At 29.4% G+C, this 25,766-nt stretch overlaps 1 protein-coding gene across 1 annotated transcript; it reads left to right on the top strand.

Annotated features, from left to right (window-relative positions):
• Positions 1–1,367: 1,367 nt before the first annotated feature.
• Positions 1,368–23,865, top strand: LOC148272371 (general odorant-binding protein 72-like). Its single transcript, XM_088240133.1, has 5 exons — positions 1,368–1,424; positions 1,503–1,578; positions 2,344–2,432; positions 3,921–4,032; positions 23,777–23,865. Exons 1-5 carry the CDS (start codon positions 1,371–1,373, stop codon positions 23,863–23,865), a joined length of 420 nt encoding a protein of 139 aa, XP_088096259.1. The 5' UTR covers positions 1,368–1,370.
• The last annotated feature ends 1,901 nt before the right edge of the window (positions 23,866–25,766 follow it).

Here is a 25,766-nt window from a genome sequence, read left to right as displayed (position 1 = left end):
AATGGTTGCTTCCTTATTACGAACATTATTTTTTTTTATTTGTGTAACCTAGATTGAATTGACATTGATTTCTTCTATATATAGTATACCGAATATTGAGACACCACAATTAGTTTTCATTCAGTGAAAGAAAAGTGACTGAGTCGTCTCCATCCAATTTTGGTAAGTTTTTCCCCATTTCATAATAAAATACTAGATTTTTTCGGTCTTATAATCCCAGATTTTACAAATTTAGTTTTAAAATAATATTAACCGTCATTCGCTTTTCTAAATTTTTTATTTTTAATTACAAACTGGAAATATTATTTTTTCATTAAATAAATTTGGTAAAAAATAAATGCGTTTTTGACTGCTGTTTCACCGTAAAAGATAGAATAATCTATTGTGCTTTTTTTATCATATTTTTGTAGTTACCGAATTTTATGATTTATGTACATTGTAATTGGCAGTAGTGCTGTATTATACATTTAAAGAAATAAATAAAATTAAAAAATTAAAACACTATAATATTAACATAATAAAAATAAAATGGATTCATATTCTTCATTACTCATTTATTCATCAAGTGGTTTGTTTTGCAAGATATTCCTTTAATTACATACATAGATTCAATATGGCACTTAAGAAAAAAAAACATAAACTTATCCGTTTTAACTCAGTGTATTTTATAAATGAGAACAATGTTTTTGTTGTTGCTCTTGCTTGTCTTTGCTACATAGTTTTATGTTTTTCTTGATCAGATTCTTGTACACATGTTTCTTCATATAACTGTTGTAATAGGCTTAGGTCGAATATATAATAAATAAAATAAAATAAAGTGTAATAAAATGGAATAAATTAAACTAAATTAAGAGAATTATAGGAAATAATAATACAGAGATGCTTATTAAAATAGGAATGCTGTTTTTACTCAGGTTCAAAAAAAATCTTTTAATTTACGTTGTATTTGATAACATGCTAGTTCTTTTAATTGCCTATCCGCTTTTGAATAAGATATAATTTAACTTTTAAAAATATTTTAATTTTACGCATAGAAAAAACATTTACCTCGTAGAAGCGTATTTAATAAAAAAGTTCATAGAACGTAATCCGTATTTTTAAAAGACTCAAAGATGAGCTCCGGCATTTTTACAAAAAAATGTGTATTACCTGCCAAGTTTCATATTGTAGGAAAAACGTAACTCCGATTTCCCGGTAGTGACACTTTATAAAAAGATTTTTTATTTAATTTATCTCATTTGAACCAGAGCCATCAATGGGGTAGCAGGAAAACTACAAAACCCTTTTTAACAACCCGAACAGAGAGAATTGATAACCAAACTACTAGTAAATAGAATTCCTTTAGTGTTCTCAAAATGGCGAATTTCTTAATGAGTGTATTTTTGGTGTGCATTTTACTAAACCAATTCAATTCTTCAAATGCAGTAAGTAAATTACAGTTTATTTGTTTTTTTTATACTGTTTTTCTTACAACTATTATTAAATGTAACTTTTATTTTTAGATGACCAAAGCACAAATAAAAAAAGCGGGGAAACTCATGAGAAATGTTTGTCAACCAAAACACAAAGTTACAAATGGTATACAGTTTACATTTTTTTTAAATGCATGTATTATAACTATTCTTTGTAAAAATATTTTAGTATATGTCGTAAAATGAAACCATTTTTTTTAAATATACAAATAGTACGTTAAATTCTTGCAAGTTAACGAGTAAAATAATTCAACAATGTTTTGAGTATGTCCAAATGTTTGCAGACTGGCTGGATTTCCTCCCTAGGGGGTTATTTAGATCTAAATTTGTTGCAACAGAGAGAGAAAACATTTTAAGAAGGAAATATGGAAGTCTAGGCATTTTCAGGGCTTAAGACCTGCCATTGGCTGGTTTAAGTGAATTTTACACAACGTCTAAACTGGCCACTTACCCGTATAACTGCTCACATTACCTTCATGTTAAAATGATCTTACTATGTTGTATTTGGTTTACAAGTGCAGTGCCCTATGCACCATTGGGTGCGGAATAGTAAAGATAATTATAATTAACGAGTTTTTACTCGTTTACAAGACTTTAAAACATAACCTTCTTGAATTTTAATAAATACTAAAATAAATTAAAAAGCTTTGTATTTTAAGCTAATATAATAATAATTTAAACTGTTTTTAACATAACTATTTAAATTTTATAAATAAATGAAAATAGGTTGGCATAAATAAAAACACGCATTATTTTATTAATTTCAACTTGTAATTAAAAATGATCTACCGAAAAAACATATTACTTTTTACAGTGGTTAGATGGTTTATGATATTTTTAGAAGGTTGGTTTATATTTTTCCACTTTTCAGAACAAGTGGAGAATATAAAGAATGGGGAGTTTATTGAAGACAAAGATGTCATGTGTTACATATCTTGTATATTTACTATGGCCCAAACTGTAAGTTATTTAAATAACATAATATGGAAATTCAACTTTAATATTTTTTCAATGTTAAAGTCATGAAAAAAAAAATATATTTCTTATTAGAAGCATAAAAAATATTTTCAAATTACCTCCAAAAAGGTTATTGCATTGGCCACGCCCCTGATACGTCACGATTCATGTTAATTTTAAACTTTCTTTGTAACCGTTTATTTTTTATGGAACATCGTCACGAATCTCGGCGCCATAATTATCAATGTCAAACATATCGTGTTTTTTGACATATTTTTTTATAATTTCTTTTTTAAAGATTTGTATGAAAACTTTTCTACGCAATAGCCATATTGATTTTGAAAATAAAATTATTTTTTCTGAATCCATTTTACATATTTCTATCGGTGTTCGTAGTATGTGATATTTCCCTATTAGTAAATAGTACCTATCTTATTATAAAAAAAATACAAAAGAATGAAACTGTTGATGGAATTGATATATAAAAAATGAATGCAATATTCTTGGTTGTTGATTTAAAAAATCGATACAATTTCATGGGGCACATAATATTACCTTATGTGATGGAAATTGTCGGTCTCGTTGGCCTCGTCCTCGTGGTGTAATAGTAGCGCGTTTGCCTGCCATGCAAGAGGTCTCGGGTTCGATTCCCAACATGGTTGATATGAAATATTTATTCGAAGAGGAGCTTTCACATCAGAATATTTCATAGTCCCTGAAGCGTAAGACTGATCATCTTACCTTCCTGAAACAAAAATGATCAAGATACGCTGCGATTGGTGTACCAATGCAGTGCCCTATGCACCATTAGGTGCGGAAGGAATGATATTGATTATTTAAATTTGTAGAAGTTCAAAATCCTCGTGAACGGACTTTATAAAGCGTAAATAAATTACCATGAAAGAAAATGTTTCCTAAACAAAATTAATTTTTTGTTTTATCAAAAAAAAACTGTACGGTTTATTATCCTAATTGAATGCGATAAAATATTAATTTTTTAACTCTTTCAAAGTTTAAATTATAGATTTTTAATTTAGTTTAGTAAAAAGATTTACGAATTGAACAATGCAGACAGAAATGTGAATTTAATCGAGAAAACTGATTTATAGTAAGGAACAAAATGTAAACTGTTCAAGACAGAAGGATGTTGGCAATTAACAATGTTTCTTTTTTTGTATTTTTAAATAATAAAAAAAATATTTTTTAAAAGTGGTAAATAACTTGTGCTATAAATTATTAATAGGTACGTATGAGAACAAATATTGGGCAACAAAAATTAAACGATTTTTTTTAAAATTTATTTTCCCTATCTTTAACAATATGCATACTTACTTTTATGTCAATCATCAGCATTTCTGATTCTCATCAATATTACTATCTTGACTGACGTGTTACATAAATTTAAGTAATGCACCTAATTTGTGGACTTTTTGTCTTTCAAATATTTGTTTTTTACATGATAGCTTTTAAATGTCGAATTTAATCTTATAGATAAAGAACGGAAAAATAAGTTACGAGTCTGCTATAAAACAAGTCGATATGATGATGCCAGAAAACATGAAGGAACCAGCAAAAAAAGCACTAGCCCAATGTAAACATATAGGTAATCTGATAAAAATACATTTATGTTATATTTTTTCACGGATGTTTCCAGGAGCGTGTACATTCATAAATATTAAGTATCCACATGTTTTCTTTTTTTAAAACTATAGTCCTTAAAATATAGCTTGATTAAAATGACAGCTGTCAAACTAATGTCTTTAGTGATGGAAATTACTGATCACTGATCAAATCGATTTTATCAGTTTTTTCAGCAATCATAAAACTCGGTTTCCGAAAATTGTTATAAAAACGCAAAAACAAGCCTATTATAGTGTGTAACACGATTATTCACCAACAAATAAGACATTTATCATTTTTTCATGAACAACATCAAATGAATTATTTTTTTTATTCGATCAATTTGTCCCATCTCTAACGTTTTTGTAAAATAATCTAACTATGTTAGAACGTCGTTAATAATTAGGTTTATTTATAAAAAAAATAGTTTTAAAGCTGGTTTTATATATTTATGTTGATTTATGTGTCAAGCATTGTATTAAAAAAATAAATTACCACGCCAGATACGAATGATTTTTTGTGTGTCAATATAAATAACTCCTTAGACGTTACTACAAAGTTATGTCGTCACTTTTTTTGACCAATGTCATTCTAATCAAGCTATATTTTAAGGACTATAGTTGACGTTATTAATTCTGGCTATGTCATGTCATTTTTACCTTTTTTTTATTTCGTAAAAAAATTCTTATTTTTTAAAGAGAAAACAAATCACGTAATAATTATTTTGTTAGATTCAGCAATTAAATTCGTTTTATCTTAGACAATAAAACTTTTTGACAGCATATTTATTTTATTTCTTTACCGATGTGTTTTTTGTTCATCGCAAAATAATTATGTTTACTAAATTACTTAATGATTTTAAAATTCCGGAAAAATAATTAGTTTTTAACAGCACGAATACATATGTTGTTATTTTAATCATTTTCCTGTTATTTTTACAAAAGGTTATTTAAAGTTTAGAAATAAAAATTAAGACGCTTGAAAATTATTCTTTTTTAAATGTTTATATTTGGAAACGGTTTATAAAATTCAGAAATTTTTATTTATTGGATTCAATTATTTATTTATTTTGTATTAATGAAAGCTTAGCAAGGACAATAAGTGTCTTAAAAATGTCATTGAGAATTGTAAATCCAGTAAACTGTTTTAATTCAATCTAAGTGATCTATTTTAAATCAACCGGGAATCCATTGAAGACTTGACTTGGACATTGAAAACTGCGGCCGATATCAATAACGAGAACATTATTAGGTCAATCTTCCCATATATATTGGTAGTCTGACAAAAAATGTTCGGTACATATCAAAATACTGCAAATTTAAGCAGGAAATAAATAATATATTAACGGATAGAAATGCAATTAACCTGGAAACTATGGTCACCCTATAATCCCTATGTAATATGTAAAAAATGTATTTTAAAATTATTCATTGGATAAAAATATATATAATAAATATATCAGACTAAACCAAAATTGAAAAATGTCTTTCTCTGCACGGGTTTCCTAGTAAGGAATACATTCAAGAAAGATTTTTTTTCGCAATTAGCCTGGGTGTTTTAATGTATTTTTCATAAACTCTTTCATATTCCCTCTTTCCCACTTGTTGACAAGCCTCTAAAGAGGCTTAGCGGGTAATTCCTGTTTAAATTGTTAATTCAATTATATAATGTATTCTTGTGAAGTATTTAAACTTTTATTTTAATAGTGTACACGGCACAAATACCTTTTATATATATAAACATAAATACATTAAACATAATAGTGTTCTATGACCAAATTATGAAATAATACAAAAACAATATAGTTATCCATATTCCACAGTTAATTCATACATTGAACTATATTATAATACTATGCGATACATTACACTTAACATACATACGCATATACATATACATACAACGCAGTAAATCAGAAATGGCAAAAATCATAAATTCTTGATTTGTTGGTATTATTGCAATGTATATTGAATACCCTAAGTATAATACAATCTCTCTCGTGCTAATAGCTCAGGGGTTCAGAACAATTTAAAAAATATAAATAAAATAAAAAACCTTTTAAAAAAATCAGTTTTAAATCAAAATTTAAAAATTCAACTGAATTATTGTTTTATTTATTTTTCAGCTGAAGAATTCAGTAAAGATATTTGCAAGGCCTCGTTCGAAGCAGCAAAATGCATGTATAAGGCCAACCCGGAAATATTTATCTTCCCGTAATTATGCTTTCAACTTCTGGAAAGGCATCAAGAATACCCAAACTAAATATTTTCACATTACATTAATATGAACCCTTATTTTAAAAGAGTAGAATGATTATTTAGATTGTAAATGTGTGCTAATTTTGTGAATAAATAAATTGATTGATAAAAAGGATCTTTTATTCCATTTTTAGTGATGTACTTACCTGTTTTTACTAGTTGCCTACTTACTTTTTGAAACCTAAGGAGTGTTTAATATAGCCTCATATACTTATTAAGTTTTAACTATAGATAATTATTTCAAAACGCCCATAAAATCTTATATTTTTATATAAACTATTGAGGACCCTAATCAGGCACCAAATCACTTTGTTGTTTTTTTATAAAAGATAATGTATTATGCAACAAGAATTTTATATAATCCGTGATTGGTTGGTTTAAATAAATTTTATGTAGGTAAAATATTTACATTAAAAATATCATTACTTTTAATTTTTAAATGCCATTTTTTTATTTATTTGACAGACAATATTTTGGTAAGATGGTTTGTATGCCAAAAATATTGGTGTTCAACTATCTTAGAACGGGGTATGCAAAAAATATTTCACGGATATCTTAATTTTCATATCTGATAAACACTGTATTGATTATTGAAAATAATGCGCCTTTAAAGTTATATTTACAAAATGGCGCAATGTAAATTACAACAAAAATAAGTTAATAAATAAATAATCCTTATTTGAATAGTCCAAAATTACTAAAGTGTATTTAATTGATCTGATTGCATGACTCGAGTCTAAAATCACTTTGACATGTCGCATAAAAAAACATTTGATCTGATAGAAACGGACAAAACACCAAAACCGTTTTTCTCTAAACGATCTTCTTTGAGTCTAACTGACTGACAAAAGGGAATCTTTATATTTTAATGAAAAACGTGTTTGCAAATTATGTTATAAAAAATCCAATAAATTACTCTCTACCTACCGACATATTATTAATTTGTGACATCAGTATTATATATTTCTAAAAAGTTAATTTTCTTCTTCTTCATTTTTTATGGCCTTTTCACCTCCCAAATGGGGTGTTCTTGCCAGTGCCGAGTTTTCGATTTTTGTTTATTTAGATATTTACACGTGTGTTAATAATATACGAGTATACGAGTACAAGTTAGTGAGTTAGTAATTCATATTTTGGAAACTTCACATATTATATAGCATATTTACAACAAAACACCATTTATTACTAGATATTTTAAGTACATGTTTATTTTAACAGACAAAATCAGATATTTATCTTACGTTTTCCAAAGATTAAAAAATATTTTAACTTCTGAAAAATTAAAAATGCTGTATTACGCTCTAATTCAGTCTTCTGTTACATACGGCATAATTGGATGGGGTGGAGTTTTGGACGCACATAGTCACCCTGTAGAAATCGCACAGAAGAGTATAGTTAAGATAATGTACAAAAAGCATAGACTATTTCCTAGTAACGAATTGTACAAAGAGAGCAGACTCCTTAATTTAAAAAAGTTATATTTATTGCAATGCTTAAAATATGTACACAAAAATAGGGAATTGTTTGGCAATAATTTAAATAGGACTAGTAGCAGATCAGAAAGTGTACTGTCGGTTCCAGGATGCAGAACTAAGTTCGCACAGAGACACTCTTTCCATGTTGGTCCAAGATCTTTTAATCTCCTACCCAAGGAAATACAAAATATAGAATCCCTTCCAAAGTTTAAAGCGGCTTTGAGGACTTGGATCAGCATGGAAAATACAGATATACACCTATTGTGAAAGAGTCGTACAACAGCATATTCTAAACTTTGATGTCTTAATTACATTGTTTATGTCATTTTCCTGTTATTTCTGTATGATTTTTAATGGCATTGTCATATTTGTATTTGTATACCAAAAAATTCACCAAAAACAATAAAAAAGGAATGGCCCACGCTCAGACGTTTAAGTCTTTGTGGGCATTTTTTCCAAATTTAAGGCTATGTTTATTTTTAGAATATGTATTTTTTCTCTTTTTCTCTTCTAATGTTTAATAAATATAATGTATAAAATATGTAATTTAATACATGCATAATATGTAACAGTATGGAAAAATAAACAAAAAAAAAAAAAAAAAAATTGGGTGGGGACAGAAGAGTTAGAATATGAGTAGGGAATGAAATGTTAATATCAGAGAAGTCGCGCGTTCAATAGGAAATCACGATAACAATCATTTATGAGGTAACCAAAAAACATGGTTTATATCTTCTTCCTGAGTCCCGGACATGAATTATGAACAGGTTAGAACCATTGCAGCAATACGCATTCTGCAGAATGGGGAATGTCTCAAACTTGTCCAGAATCACTTTGGAAAACCAAGGCTCTTTTGTCGTACGATATTGTCTATTGTAATTTACTACCACTGGGTAATCTCCTCGTCATGACGAACAAAGAGGTCAATAAAATCCATATATATGCTTGTTCAATTATGTAACATTCATTTTTTTTCCAACAAAAAATAAAATTATAAATGCATCCGAATGTTAACGATACTTATCAAAAGATCTGTATGAAGTTCCTGTTAATGTATACATTATGGCTTTTAATTACATGTTTATATACTACAGTGTACAGGTATTTACTTAATAGATGCAATAAATACATACAATTTTAGTAAATCTACAATTTACTTAGGTAAACAATGCAATATAAAGCTTGGATTCTAACTAACGCCTCATTTCTCGGCCATTCATGAAGCTACAGTATCGTTGTAAATTAAATTAAATATTTCAATTTATTGATCGAGTTCTTTCTTTTTTGCAGGTGTTTCTATTTTGAAAAGGTCACCTTACAACATAAATCAAAATGAAGTTGATTTTCTTCGCACTTAGTTTCATGTTGGTACATTTCAGCGAAGAAGTGAGTAAAAGAAAAACATATTTTTTCATCATAAAAAAAAGATGAGTGATGCTTAAATTCACGAATATTAATAACCAGTAACTGGTTTCATCGCTTTTGCCTTATCTTCAACACTGGCATCTTTATTTAAAAAATACATTTACAAAATCAATATCTAAGGATAAAGAATAAAAAAATATGGTTGTTCAAAAGTGTGAATTTAAGCATCACTTGTCTTTTATTTCTATAAATAATTGTTTAATAATGCTTTATTTATCAAGTTAGTTCAGAACATCTTAAGAACTAATATAAACTTTTAATAACATTACAATTTTTTTATCAAAATTTCTCAGTTACATATTTTTTCAAATTAATTTTAAATATTTCAATCTTTTCAATCAACTTTATTTCTTCAGGTAACTTATTGTACACCTTTAATTCCTTGTACAATAAGTTTTGAGATTCTGTTTTTCTCCTCATCTTGTCTTTTTTTTATCTCTTGTTTTATATAAAATTTTATAATTGTTTTTATTCTACTCATCTCCTTAATTATTTTATGTATAAAAATTGCTACATTATTTAATTTGCTGCTTTTCTGTGAGCAAGCCAATTTCTTTGTGCATTCTTTCTACATTAGAATAGATCTTTCTTTTGAGTAAAATCCTCATCGCCCTTTTTTGAAGAATTTGTTTATTTTTAATTTCTCCTTCATTACAATAAACTTCCATCTAACAAAGTATCATTAAAATATGTCAATGTTTACATTTTAAAAGCAAAGCAGTTTTTTTCAATAAATATAAAATTCTAATTAAATAAATTAAACAACTTTGTTTTTAACCACTATTTTTTTATTTTTTTTTTACCGACCGGTTTCAAAGTAAACAAGGTTTACGTAACCTATGGATTATTTCTTATTTTATTTTATCCATGTTTACTAAATACTACACGTGGAGCTAATAAATCAAGTCCTTTTTTCCTAAATGGGTGGTAATTTGAGATACATATTTTCGAAACTAGACCGGAGTGGACTTAAAAAAATATATTGTTTATTTGGTTATTAATTATTTTTTCTCATTATTAATAGCTTTTTAAATTTCTTAGATTTCTAAGTTGGCTAATTTTAATATTTTATTTCCAACATGAAGTATTTTTAATCCAGTTTCTTTATTGAAATTATCATTATTTTCTATCAGATGGTTGGCGAATTTAGAAAAAATAATACTATTTAGGCACCTTAAGTAGTCTTTTACTTTAATATAAAGGTTTATTTTAGTGTTTCCAATGTAGATTGAATCTCAATTATTACAATTTAATTGTTATATGCCAGATTTATTATATTTTTGGACAATGTCCTTGTGATTTTTAAACAATGTTTCAATATTACTAGTTGTGTAGAATGCAGGTTTAATGTTTGGTGGTAGGGAATTGGATAATTGTTTAGAAAAAATGCAATTTATAAAAAGAATCCGCCTCCATTATTTAGGTGGGTTTGCTTTATTTACTATGGGAGTAGAATATACATAGTTATTTATAAGTTTGCGTTTTTGTTTTTGATTGAATATTTTATTAATTAAGTTCTCATTATATCCATTATTATTATGGATAAAATTAAATAGGAAATAATTCATTGGTTGCGTAAACCTTGACGTAGAAGCTTGTTTGCTTTGAAACCGGTGGGTGTAAAAATATAAAAAAATTGTAGTTGAAAAAAAAGTTGTTTTATTTATTTTAGTATAATGAATAACCACAGAATTAGTGCTTCAAATATAAAATTTATATAAAATGCTACTTCATCAACATGTTTGTACATTTGATATTTACATCAGGTAGAAAAAAAATCCCTGTGTTCATTTTTTGAAACCTACTGCATACTCTTTGGTTAATAGTATTTCAATAATTTGTATTTTTACTAACAATCATGATTAAATAATCAACAATTAATTTAATAATATAAAATTAAAGTATTTTAAAGCAATTACATCATAAAGTCGCCTTTGAAAAATACTGGTATTTTTTCTAAGGGCAGAGAATGTAATAACATTTTTTTAGCACTGAATAGATAATATCTGTGCTTTTTATTTATAAATAAAAAATATACATCACACTTTTTTTACATGTATTAAAAAATAGTTTATACGAGTACTTGATCATTCCAGGGACATAATATTGAAGATATGTTCGACTTTTTGAAAAAAATATTGTTAAATATTTCGTAGGCATATTTTTATAAAAAAATGTTATGCCCAATAATAAATACACTGGGATAAAAAAATACCTTACTTGTTCTGTACTGCAATCTCGCAATCTAAAATAATACTGTTTTATTACATTATTTTTTATGTTATTTTATTAAAATACACACTCATAATAGCACACACTGATAAACCGCTAATGATTGATTTAACGAGACCTTTTACAAAAAAATATAATCCTGGGATTATAATGAAGGTAATTATTTCCAGTTGACTCAGGCGCAGTTGGCTAAAACAGCAAAACTGATGAGGAACGTGTGCATGCCTAAAACCCAAGTGAGCCCAGGTAATATCATTATTTTTTTTATTTTAAATCTTGAAATAGGGCACACATAAACGTATTATTATATGCGCTCTAGTAATAACGTTGTATACATATGCCGGCCTCGTGGTCTAGTGGTCAGCGCGTTTGCCTACCACGGAAGAGGTCTCGGGTTGAATTCCCGGCATGAAATATTTTTTTTTTTTAAAGGTGATTTTACACTAGAATATTTCATAGTTCCTGGACTGGGACCTACGGCGTATGACTGAGCATCTTACCTTCATGTAACAAAAATGATCGAGTTACGCTGCGGTTAGTGTACCATTGTAGTTCCCTATGAACCATTAAGTGCGGAAAGGGAATGATGATGTACATTTTTTTTAAATCGATTAATAACTCGAACTTTGAATCGGGTTGTGGTCCCGTGGCTAGTGTCTCGGACTCACGGATCAAAGATCCGTGGTTCGAATCCCACTCTACCTCAACTTGATTTCCATTTTCTAATAGTGAGTTATTTACAACTCGTTGAAAATGGCCTTCAAAATTAAATATTTGCGTAAATTATAAGAACGCTAAGATTTATTTTTTTTTTTTTTTAAAAAAACACATAACTTTTAATTTAGATATTTTTTCTTCATAAATATTTTTTTTCTATTTCACAATATTTTTTTACTGCATTATGTAAAATATAATTTTTTGGCTTCGCCTTTTTTGTATGATTTTTAAGTTTTCTCTGATATTATGATCATGTTTGAGTTCACATAGATAATTTTTCCAAAATTCTGTTTTTTATTTAAAATTAAATACTTTATACATAAATATCATGGTATTGTAAAATATTTAGTGTCCGTATTAAAGTATTCGTAATTTATATAACGTCCACTAACCTTGTGTTTATGTTTTTTTTTTCAAAATAATTCTTAAGGCTTTGTTTTGTTATAAAGTTCATTTGTTTAAATTTTCCCGGTTTGATAAAAATAATATGCTGTTACAGTAGTCAATTTATTTTTCAATATTTGTGTTGTAAATAATTTTGCATGAATCCTTATCAACAAATCTTTGAATTCTTCCCAAAATTAAAAAAAATCGCAAAAATTTTCGTTACCATCTAAGTATTTTGATGAAATATAAGTTTCGAATCCACGATTTCACCTAAATATTTTATTTCACTATTCAGTTTTTCATTAATAATAATAATAATCATGGTTTATTAACAAAAAAAAAACAATTTCTTTATCTACTACATACCCACTTAGGTAATAGATTTCTCTGGATCATGTCTAGTCTGCCTAACTAGGTACAACCTGTTTTAAGGCAGATATTTTTATGCAAAAATAAACATTAACATTATTACCTACTAGGTAATTTATTCTAGAGTTATACAATATTTAAATATATCATTTATTATTTTAGAATGTTTTTGGGCAAGTTTTCCGATTTTTCTTTACCTAAATCCAGTAACCATTTTTTATTTATTTATTCGATTGAATTTGGGTCATGGTTTTGTAATGTTTGGGTACATATTAAATATTTTGGGGCCCAAAAACCTACAATTTCTTTGCCCGAATTCAGAGTTTGCGGTAGACCCCATGACCCATTCTTTAGTTTGACTTCTGGTAGTGTGGGGGTGTTCCTTTTGGGATTTGGTAGAATAATTTGCTTTCACAAACATCATTATTCTAGATATATATAATTGCCTTATGTCTAATGTATCGAATTCCTCAAACAACTTGACGCTGGCTTACCTAAATACTACAAATGTTTTGTTTATATTTTATTTAAATTTATTAATTTTTAGCCATAGAGATACATTATGATTCAGTTATTATTGTTTTACAATAATTTTCCGATTTATAAAATGCGTCGTCTACAAAGTCTTATTTTAGAATATTAATTGTCTCACATTTAAAATTTTAATATTTATGTGTTAAAATATTTTGGGTATGTTCAAGGTGGGTTATGGCAGCATTATTTTGTCCCAGATTATTCTTTATTACATTTCAATTATCAGTAAAAATAAATTGTGAGGCCCAAAGGGGCGATAGTTCAAGGTGTCCAATGTAGCAGACTGTTTCCTGCTAGAATTTTTTTAATTTATTAACAGTAACTAAATTTATTGTTATATTTATTATACATTATCAGTACCAAAGAACATCATCATCATTGTTGTATCTCCGCTCCCTACTTGGGGCATATTTTTTTTAATTATTTAATTTTTTTAGTTTTTTTACAATAAACGTAATAATAAAACAGAGTAATCAAGAAATAAAGCATAATTACATATCAATGAAATACATATTAATAGAAAAATAGTAAACAGAAAATCCCACAAAGGCATGGCCTGTTCGTAGGTATACAAAAAAATGTTAATGAATTTTTGCTCCTATAGTAAATAATGGACAGTTATAATATTTTTGTATAACATAAGAAAGAAAAAATAAAATATTCTGTAAAAGATAATATGTTTTTTTTTATAGTAATTAAAAAAGGAAATAAAAAATATTTAAAAAAAACACAAAAATATTCCTTATTATTAAAGGGCAACAAAATAAATAGAAAAAAAGAGTTCATATCTTTAGTTTGAATCCAGGATAGTACATGTTTTTTAAAAGAAGGAAAATTTTGAAAGTTTCGAATCAATGAAATATTATCATTAAAAAAATAATTAAATTTTTTTGGGCCTATAAAATATGCATGTCTCTGTGCGAGCCTCGTTTTACAATGTGGTATTTCTAATAATCTTTTACAAGTGTCCACAAACAGCCTCCTAGGCTGGTATTCTGAAAGGAAAGCGGGCAAAGAGATCGCTCTGTTAGCGTGTATTTAATACTTATTGAATACGTGTTAAAAATGCGTTTTACACGAGCGCTTTTGCGTTCAAAATACCACCCCAGAGGTGCGATTATGAATCTTCTCTATCCCCTAGAGAGTGGTTAATTTGGGGATATTTATTTTTTCCATGCGGCTATTTTTTTATTTCTACGAGTATATTGCCACACTGGTGATTAAACGTCAAAAAATATGAACACGTGAAATCAAACATGATGATTTTGATTTAGAACATTATTGCGCCGTTAAGCATTACCCAAAACACTTAATTAGGTGGAATTGACCAAACCGTTTTAGTTTTATTTCCGTTTTTGAAGCAGTTTTATGCACCATTTGACGTTTAATCATCAGTGTGACCATTAATGTAGCAAAGTGTCGAAGTACTAAAAAAAACCTTCAAATTAATCACTCTCTACGGGATAGAGAAGATCCAGAATACCACCCCAGCCCTCTCTGTCGGCTGTAAGCTTCTCTGTATTTTCCCAAGTAGGTTTGTGTACCGTAGTTCTGATATGAACTATCGACGAATAGTCAGCAGTGGAGGTTCAGGGCGTCGAAAACCTGATGCCTTGTAAAGTAGCCGAACGCGGTTAGGTTTTTTTTATTTTTTTTATTTATTTACAAATTTAAAAACCCGTTAGGGTTACATTAGAAATTTAATATTGTCTAGTCATTTTATGTCTCGTCTAGTCTAGTTAGTTCAGTCATCGTGTGCTTTTTCAGATTGATTTTAAATTTGTCTCCAGTAAAAGTTTTCAAGTAGTAAGGTAAGACGTTGTAGTGTTTAAGTCCATTGTGTAGTATTTTTGACTGTCCTGTGTTTGTCTTTGCTTTTTCTATATGATAGTGTTGTTGTTGTCTGGTGTTATATTTGTGTATGTCAGCATTTTTGACTAATATTATGTCGTCGTCTTGTATGTTTCCCAGTGTTATTTTGTGCACAATTTTTAAGGTCTCAATTTTAGTCAAGTAGTTTATGTCAAACTGGTGTGTTTTTTTGTACAGTTCAGTCGTAGAGGTCAGGTAGGGTAGGTTGTATGTTAGTTTAAGAATTTTATTTTGTTGTATTTGTATTCTTGTTATGTCTGTCTTGTTACCAGTTCCCCAGAAGTTAGGTTAGTATCATCCGCAGTATATGGCCCAGGTAGCTCTATCACCAATTGCTGCCTCGGTTCTCTTATTTTTTAATTCCTCGCGAAGTCAAACCATTGCACACTTAAAATTATTTACAAGACACCTATTCTCAAAACTCGGTATTTTGACGTGTTGGGCCTAAGTGCTGTGCCACGGTTCGCATCCGTAGAGGAGAAAAATATAAGAAAAACAACATTCTCAAATATTTAATTATTTCTTGTGGAATGAGGTAGTTCAGTGGTTCTTTTATTTGTTAATGGACTATTAAACTAAGCCAATATTTTTTTGAAATTTTGTAAAAGGCACTGCGTGCCGTGTTTATTAATAAATAAATAAATTTAAAAAAAATAAAAAAAACTGTAATAAGGGCACACATGGACACATTCTTTTGTGTGCTCTGATAATAATACTGTATATACGCATATCTCATTTATAAATAATTTTAATTGTATTATGTCTCAACTTTAAGTTTGAAAACCTATCAAAATTGTTAAAAATGTTTCAAAAAAAAAATATTTCAAAAAATGTATGTATCGTATTATCAACGCTATGACTTTAAAGTTATTATTACTTCTGCTTCTTTTCGATCAGTTCTGCGGATTGATCCGTTGTCTTACCGTGAACTGGAAATCTTTCACAACTCTCTTATCATTGGTTGATTTATATGTCATTCAAAATAGTTCGTTTTCATTTAAATATATTAGATTTTTCTGATACATTTTCAAAAAACTTTGTCGTACAATTTAATGCTTTAATTTTTACCACGCGTAAGAAAACTTTTCTTGTATTCAATTTCCCTTAGGGCTGAAGTTCCGCATTGTTATACTCAGAAAACAATGTATTTTTATGATTCTTAAATTACGGACATATCTCAACAAACGTAATAATTATCAACCGGAACTTCTCCTTATTTTCTCGTCGCATCACGGAAACGGTTGACAATCTGTTAATTAAAGTATCAACTTCAGATCAAATCAAAACATGTTATTCAAAATAACCTTCATATTGTAAGATGACATTATTACCGGTAAATTATATTCGTACAACGCGTGCTGACTTTAATTATATTTACCTATCTTAAGTGACAAAGTAAAAAATCGTTCATTCATCGAAAATTCTTCATCCAAACCAAATGAGGCGTAGGGCAGAGCATTAAAACTCCAATCGCAAGGTATCAACGATTATTTATAATGTTTTTTTTATTAATTTATATTTTTTAAAATTATTAATAAGATAGTGTACGAAAAAAAATTCATAAGTTTATTACTAGGAAAGAAAAAGGCTGCCATTTAAAAAAAAACACAGAATTACAAAATTCCATCACGTAAGAAGGTTAAAAAATTTATTAAGAGATGCCTAAATGTAAAGAGTTTGAATGAATTTGTTATTTTTACCTACAATAAGATGATGTAAATAGAGATGTGTGACACAAACAAACAGTGTCAGAATAAAATAGTGACAGATCATTTCCTCGACTGGAGTTTAAAATTCAAAATTTACCCACCAGGGTACGTATTCTGATGGGAAGTATCTACAAAGTAAAATGAAGTTTTCTGTATGAAAAATAGAATATGTTTACATTGTTTTCTTTCTAAACATGTTCAATTACCGGTTACCGGCGAAGATACTTTGAATTTTCACATAAATATACACACTTTCGTACATAAATATCGATATTAGTTAATACAGTCTCGGTATATACCGATGAAGATAGCCGTTCATAATCGCGGCCCAGATCGTGACCCGACAAGTATCGGTACAGCATTTGACGGTGCCTTGACAGAAAAACTACCACGGAGATAGAACAATTGAGAGTGTATTACCAAAACTGTTTAACTTAATACCTAGTAAAAATCGAGAGGAAAAAATTTCAATACATTTTTAAAAATCATCAAAAACTTATTAAAACGAGCAAGTGAATTTTAAGTGTGTACATAAATATTTTTTTATTTTTTTATTAAACTCTGTAACCTACCTTTTATAAAAAAAATATGTTATGTAACCCGCAGACAAGCCTCGGCTTTGCGGGAACAATTATACAATTATGTATGCACATCGATAGGCCCTTTTCACACATGCCACGCCAATCCACCCGGCCCATTAATTTTCCGGGTACATCCAACAAACGCATACGAAATGTGTCACCTTTTGTAGAGTGTACCAGGAAAATTACCGGGCCGGGTGGATTGGCGTGGCATGTGTGAAAAGGGCCATAGGGATGAGGTTGTCAATCTTCTTAAAGTTCGAGATTAGCGGAAATTGACTATCTGCTTTCCTTTCATGGTTTTATTTGCTTTTTATATATCTTGATATTTTTACACTATGTATTTTTGGATTATTTAATTAAGTACTCACTGTTATTTGGCATATTAATATTTATTAATCTCATTTCTTACTACAGTACAGAGTTTCTAGAAACCATATCTCAATTATCATTTCAATTTTGTTTTTATATATGTTTTTCTATTGATTTCAATGATACTATTATTTTGTTTATTTGATTTTGTATGAATCTAAATTTGTATAATTTATATTTCAATATTTATATCTGTTTTTTTTTTAATCGTCGTCTTTTGAATTTTATTATTTATACTTTGTCTTTCTGGATTGTTATTATATTGCATAACATGTCATTATAATTTAATTTAATAAATTTCACTTCGTATTTTTTTATTGTTAATTATCGTGTCTTGACACGGCCAAAAAAGCCTTAATAAGTTAATTAATATTTAAACGAGTGTAATTTTGAATGAATAAATAAATCAGTAAATTTAAATGCTAAAATTTGAATTTTTTTTCAATTTTAATAGGTGATAAAAGTAAGTATAAATAAAAGTTTAAATACTATGTAATACATGCTAACTTAAGAAATAAATAAATTGGCGTGTTTTTTCGTACAGTTTAGTCGTAGGGATGAAGTAAAGTAAATTTGTAATAGTTTTATATTTTATTTTGTTGTCTTTGTACCCTTGTTATGTCAGTCTTACTATCGGTTCCGCAGAAGGCGATCGTACAGCTATCGGTACATAAAGACTAGACGATCAGTCGCACGCTTCAGGCGCCGGTCCACGCTAAATAAAAAAATATTGCAGTGATAAAACACATATTGAATATAATGTATATAAACAATATATCACATCGATTTTGCCGGGAATCAATCCCGGGACTTCAGGCATGATAGACAAAATCAACAGATGAAAGAATTGAAGGAAAATTGATGTTTGAACATAGGCAAAATGGTGAGTGTTACAGTGTGTAAAGTAGGCAATTAAACCAGCCAACGGCAGATCGCATGCCTTTCCATATTGAAGAAAATATGAATCTCACATGCAGCAATACAGGTTTCAGCTCTTTAAATTCACAAAAATACAGGATAGAAGAATTTAAGGAATGTGATTACTGTCGCCTAGTATTATATGTAGGAATATCACCCGCATCATTGAAGGTTTCAGCTCTTTAACTTCACAAACATCAACAGAAATAAGAATTGAAGGAATATAGATGTTCAAATATAGGTAGCGTGGTGGGTACACAGTGGGTAAAGAGACGACATAAACCAGCCAATGACATGTCATAATCCAGCAGTGGTATTCTGGGTCTCTCAGAGAGTGATTAATTTGAAGATTTTTTTTTTTAAGTGACGAGACTTTGCTTCGCATACTGATGATTAAACGTCAAGAAATATGAATATATAAATATGAAATATTTCAATATAATGTGAAAAACTTAAAATTAAATACAAAAGTATTATTTTACATAAATAATATATATATATATATATATATATATATATATATATATATATATATATATATATATATATATAACACAGCAGTTTTGTATATAGAACATATTTAGATATAAAAAAATAATTAAACAATGTGTGCAGATAAAATTTTAAAAGGAAAAGAATTTATATATATTTTTCTTTAAAAGTTACAAAATATAAGTGTATTAAATACAATAAAATTCTTTTGTCTCAAAAAAAAAAGTTATAAAAATGACAATTGAAGTCATTTAAAAAATAAGTATACACGTAAATATGGTACACAATAGTACCCATACAAAAGTAAACATAGAAAGCACTATAATCTAAAAAATGTATATTATATCTATATACTCGTATATCTTGATTAAATTTTATAAAACATGTTTGCAGATCAAGTGGACAGTATAAAAACTGGTGACTTCCGAGAAGATAAAAACGTCAAATGTTACATCGCTTGTGTTTATCAGATGTCCAATATTGTAAGTACATTTTTAAAAAATTAAAAATTATCCCGTCCTCTATAAAACATGCTTCCACAGCACCTACCTATTTTTTTTAATCCCCTAAATCAGCAGGACTGCCGGAAACCGGAAATCTTTCACAACTCTCTTATCATTGGTTGATTAATATGAACTAGTGACGTTAATACATATTTTATGTGTCGTAATATCAGCCCTATGACTTTTTAAAGTTTAGTTCATTTTAATTAGTCCGTCCTTGTCGTCACAAGGTATCGTTCGGTGAGTTCTGCTGATTGGTGAATTGGCTTTCCGGAAGCCGGAATTCTATTACATCACCCTATAATTGGTTGATTCTGAAGAACTTGTGACATCGTTCAAAGCAGTTTATTTTTATTCTTTTTATCATACGTTTTTGAGAAACTTCTTTATTTATATGTAAGAAAACAACAGTTGAATAACCGTCAATAAATAAATTATTTTTATCTGTATAGTTGAAGAATGGAAGACTAAACTATGAATCTGCCAAGCGACAAATAGAATTAATGTTCCCCGAGGACATGAAAGTTGCCGCCAAAAAATCACTCGATGACTGCAGATATGTTGGTAAGGACTATTTATACTATGTCTTTAAATATCAGATCAATTTGATAACCAAATAATGCTTTTAGATTTAAACAAATTTTCTCTTTATTTTTTATACGATGAAATATGATTTTCTAAAGGTTTCATTTGACTAAGCCAACTTTTTTTGGAAGACGCTATGATTTTTTTAAAGATTTTCCAACAAATAAACCAAAGCAATAATGCAGTACATTGTAGTGAATTATTGTATATTTCATTGTAGCGCACATAATGACTACAACATGCAATAGAATCAGGTTGTGGTCCCGTGGCTGTGGCTAGTGTTGCGGACTCACGGATCAGAGGTCCGAGGTTCGAACCCATTTTCTAATAATGAGTTATTTACAACTCGTTGAAAGTGGTCCTAAAATTGTAATATTTGGGCAAATCATAAGAACACAAATATTTTTTTTAATTTAAAAGAAGGAAAAAAAAGGGTTAAGTTTTACGGACTTTTTAGTTTTTTGCGAGTGAAATAGAGCCCTAGGGTGCTATTCTGAACCACTCTCGTGGCACGAGAAAACAGTTTTTCTCGTGTATTTTACATACAAAATACATGAGATAATACGGCCGCGACAGCGTTTGGAATACCAGCCCTGGAAGAGTGTTTTTCACTCGATGGCAACTCTCAGGTGAAAATCTTGAAGAGGAAAATCGTGTGGAGATAACTAGACTTGTAGTTTGGTTGTCGCATTCGCCAACCATATTTGAGATCCCGGGTTCGATTCCTGGCAATGCTGAATTTAACATAATACATCAGAGATGAAGAACATTTTAGAGAAGGGAATATAGAAGTCTAGGCATCTACAGGGCTTATGACCTGTCATTGGCTGGTTTAAGATTCATATGATTTCACCTACATACCAGGCAACGCCTGAAATTATTTTTCAATTTATGTACTTCTTCTTGGACCAGGTGTATTTATCAACAATGTTTTGAGTTTGTCCAAATTTTTGTAGACATGGACTAAATTCAACCCCCTAGGGAGCTGTTAATATTAACGTAATACAACCGAAATAAAGAATATTTTCAATATCAACAGATGGATGAATCGAAGGAATATAGATACTCAGATATAGGCAGAATGGTGAATGTTACACTGTGTGTAAAGTGGCCACTTAAACCAGCCAATTACAGGTCATAAGCCATGTGGATGCCTAGACTTCTATATTCCCTTCTCTAAAATGTTCTTCATCTCTGATGTATTATGTTTATATTAACAAATCTTTAGGGGGTTGAATCCAGTTCTTGTCTACAAAAATTTAGACAAAATCAAAACATTGTTGAGTGCTGAGTTTGTTTAAAATGTGGTAAATCCTCCACACCTACTTTCCATACCTAAGAGTGCATAGGTCACTGTATTCGTTGACCAACCGCAGTGTATTTTGATAATTTTTGCTACATGAAAGTAAGAATTTCAGTCTTACGCTTGAGGTGCCAGTCCAGGGACTATAAAATATTGTAGCGGATAGACACCTTTTTAAATACAGTACAGTCCCGATAATCTTAATAATAAATTGGGACCGAACCTTGTTCGGATTAGCCGAAATAACCGCGATAACGCGGTTGGAAGCGAAAGAACGAGTCTCTTGTGTTATAATAGTGGCGTATAGTATGCAGATACACGTTTTCGGAACAGACTACTCATCTTAATCGATGTAATAATACAATAATACACTAATACAGTCACGGCTAACAGTTATTACACTACAGCACGTAATATGCAACTCACTGCTACGTAATGTGATGTTAAACATAAGTATTAAATAAAAAAGTGTACTGTATTTAATAAATATTTAATTTCTTTTTTAGTTGATTTGACAACATGCATTTATTTTCACCCCTTTAAGCATTAATTCCTTAAGAAAGGGGTATTTTTGCCACAAAAAAACGAATTATTTCGTTCCGGGGCATGCTTTTTTTTTTTTAATCGGATATTTAGAACATTACAGAAAAAAAGACCCAATTCATTCTAAATACAATAATAGATCACAAATTACAGTAGATAGTTATGTTATTAAAATAATATAACAAAATGTAAAAAGAAAATTAAGAGTTAGAAAATGCTTTCCTAAGGGAAGGCCGACTGTCGTGAATATCGACATCCGAGGTGATGCGATTAAGTAGCAAGATTGCTCTACTAACCGGCATAACCATTGGCAGGTTGGTTCTGCATCGTGGTAGGTAAAACAATCGATGCTGTCTCTGTCGAAGATAGTTATCAGGTACGAACAGACTTACGTCCATCAGAATTTCTGAGTTATGTATGCGACCACCAATTACCTGAAAAAAGTGAATACGCAAATGAACGTCCCTCCTCCTCCATAATGACTGATAGCCTAGCATCCCCAGTAAAAAGTCGGTAGGGAAGAGCCAAGGATAATATCCACACTCTTTTAGGTACAGATAGCGCAGAATTTTTTTCTGCACTCTCTCCACCATTAAAGAGTATGAAGCCTCATGTGACGACCAAATAATGGAACTAAACTCCAAACGACTTTTTACCAGGGAATTATACAATGTCCTCATAATCTGAGTGTTAGAAAAGATCTTGGCATTTCTAAGAACAAAACCAAGCATTTTAAGGGAGTCATTACATAGATTAACTATATGAAGATTAAAAGATAACTGAGCGTCAAACAACACCCCGAGATTGCTGGACGTTGAAGCCCTTTCAAGCCTCACTCCGTCCATGAGATAACGATAGTATATTGTTGTGGATGCTCTTGTGTATGCCATTACAAAACATTTGGAAACATTGAAGAATAATTTGTTTTGTTTGCTCCATTGAATTATATTTTAAATGTCACACTGAAGTTTAATACAATCTGAAGAAGTCAGTATTTCGGATTAACTGGACGTTAGGATTACGCATGTTCAGATTAGCGGGATTCTACTGTAAATATTTAATGTCAACCAAGTTGGAGATTGGACCCGAGACCTCTTGATGGTAGGCAAATGTGCTGACCACTAAACTGTGAAGCGGGCCATGGATGTAATGTAACCTTAATGTAATGAAAGACTGTGATTCGCTGCATTCGGTAAAATAATGCAATGCCTTTCAGCGGATATGATACGATGATGACACTATGAACAGAAACTGTATCCAGATTTTAGATTTTTATTAATCCAAGTATAAAGTCTCATTACTGTACTATAGGGAACACTTTTGAAAGTGATAAAATAAATCTTCTCGACACCTGCCTTACATTTTTTTCAAGTACATTGAGTCTTTTCTTGTATTGTTATTTCCTATTTTTTTATGTGAATATAAATATTTAAATCAATATTTTTATTTCAGCTGACAAATACAAAGATGTTTGCGAAGCTTCCTACCAGGCTGCTAAGTGCATGTACAACTCAAATCCAAAGAACTTCGTTTTCCCGTAACTTGAAAACGAATAATTTTGTTTACCTATTTATTTATTTAATAAAGAACATTAACTTGTAATAAATCAAAAGCTAGCTGTTTTTATTCCCTTTAAATATGTATATAATAATTATCTTATGATTCAATTTAAACCAGGTTGTGGTCTCGCGGTAGGGTAGTGTCGCGGACTGGTCCGAGAAATCCAAAATGGCTCCGAAATTGAAATTGTATGTATTTAGGTAAATCCAAGTAAAGCAAATAATTCTTGTTTTTTTTTTTTAAATCAGAAATAGGAATTAAGTATATTAAAACGGCCGTTTTTTTATAGCCGTCAAAATCGTGTCTCATTTATGAAATGAAGGCTATTCTGGCGTCATAAGCAAAAAGGCAGTTATTTGCAAAAGGCATATTTTGAGATGACACTTTTTAGTATTTATCAACTTTATGCAAATTTAAAAAACTGTAAATAATCATAAATAAAAACAATGTTCAATGGTTTTTAAAAACTTTTTTATTTATTAATAGACTATTAAACTAAGCCTCTTTAAAAATATGTATAAATATCATCAGCGTTACTATTTTTTTTAAATTTGTATTTCTGAAACTACTCCGCGTGTGACGTCTCAAGTTCTCTTCTTCTTCTTCTCAGTCAGTTCTGCCGATTGGTCTGCTGACGTACCGTAAACCGGAAATCTTTCACAGCTGTCTTGTCATTGGTTATTGTTATATTAGTATGGAATACTTATAGTTTAAAACATAAAAAATCTCCATATCAGAACTGACTGAGCCATGTTAGACGGAGACTATCCTAAACAAAGGACGCTCCGTATTCATTTTCTAATCCACTAGTTTTATATAGATTCCTTGTAGCTCAACCACAAATAACTATAGACGTGCATAAAAACATGCTAAGCATTTGAGCGATCACAATTAACAATAATGAACATGTTTAAGTTATCGCAGTCATAAGTCAACGCGTGTGTAATCTCTAAGTCAACGCTCGTGTCGGTTTGTTTTTTGTTTTCCTCGTAAATAAATACAGTTTAATGGCGAAAAATTGGCGTTTACTATAAAAAATAATACATTATATTGCATTTGCAAAAAAGTAAGGAGTATTTAATACAAAAAAGTGGAAATTAAATTACAATTACTATGGCGACTGCTTTTCTTGACATTTGGCTTGCCAACCGCCGGCTAAATGCAATGAATAGAATGATAAATAATAAATAAAAATAGCAGTTTTGGAATATTTTCCATATTTACACCGGTGAAATTGAAATATGTGATTGCGCAGCAGAATTATGCGTCACGAATCGTAAATATTTTGACATTTAATATTAGGTGTTCACGGATGTTCCATTGTGATCGCGAATACGATAAACAATCCTGGTGATAAATTGTTATCACGTCGCTTATTAGCACGTCGATAGTTATTTGTGATTGAGATACTGGTATTAAATATGTATACTTATTTATGCAATAAATTTATAAAATAAATTGGTTGATTCATGTTTACTAGTGATGTTCAAAGTAGTTCTTTTTTATTGAAATATTTTTTATTATTTTTTCATATATTTTCAAGAACATTTGCCGTACAATTTAATGCTCTATTTTTTCCCCCCGCGTAAGAATACATTTTTGTATCCAATTTCCCATAGGGCTGAACTCACGCTGCATTGGGCTGGCGATATATTAGTTATGTATTTCTGTTGTTTATAAAGCTAAAATATGTTTTTATTTTTGTGTTACATGGTAAAATTGGGTCTGCAGTATTAGCTTTTTTACTGAATTTTAAATTATTATTATTAAACTAAACTCAGGGAGAAATAAAGGAGGTAGATTGCATAGCTCCAGGTGATTTTATTGCATTTTTTAAAGCCTCTTGTAATCAATGGGGCTTCCTATTCCATCCTAGCCCCAG

The sequence above is a fragment of the Micrasema longulum genome, unplaced genomic scaffold (assembly GCF_059751315.1).
Source record: "Micrasema longulum isolate JH-2025_06_02 unplaced genomic scaffold, ASM5975131v1 h1tg002352l, whole genome shotgun sequence".
Classification (NCBI taxonomy): Eukaryota; Metazoa; Arthropoda; class Insecta; order Trichoptera; family Brachycentridae; genus Micrasema; species Micrasema longulum.
This window is presented reverse-complemented; position numbering and strand designations above follow the sequence as displayed.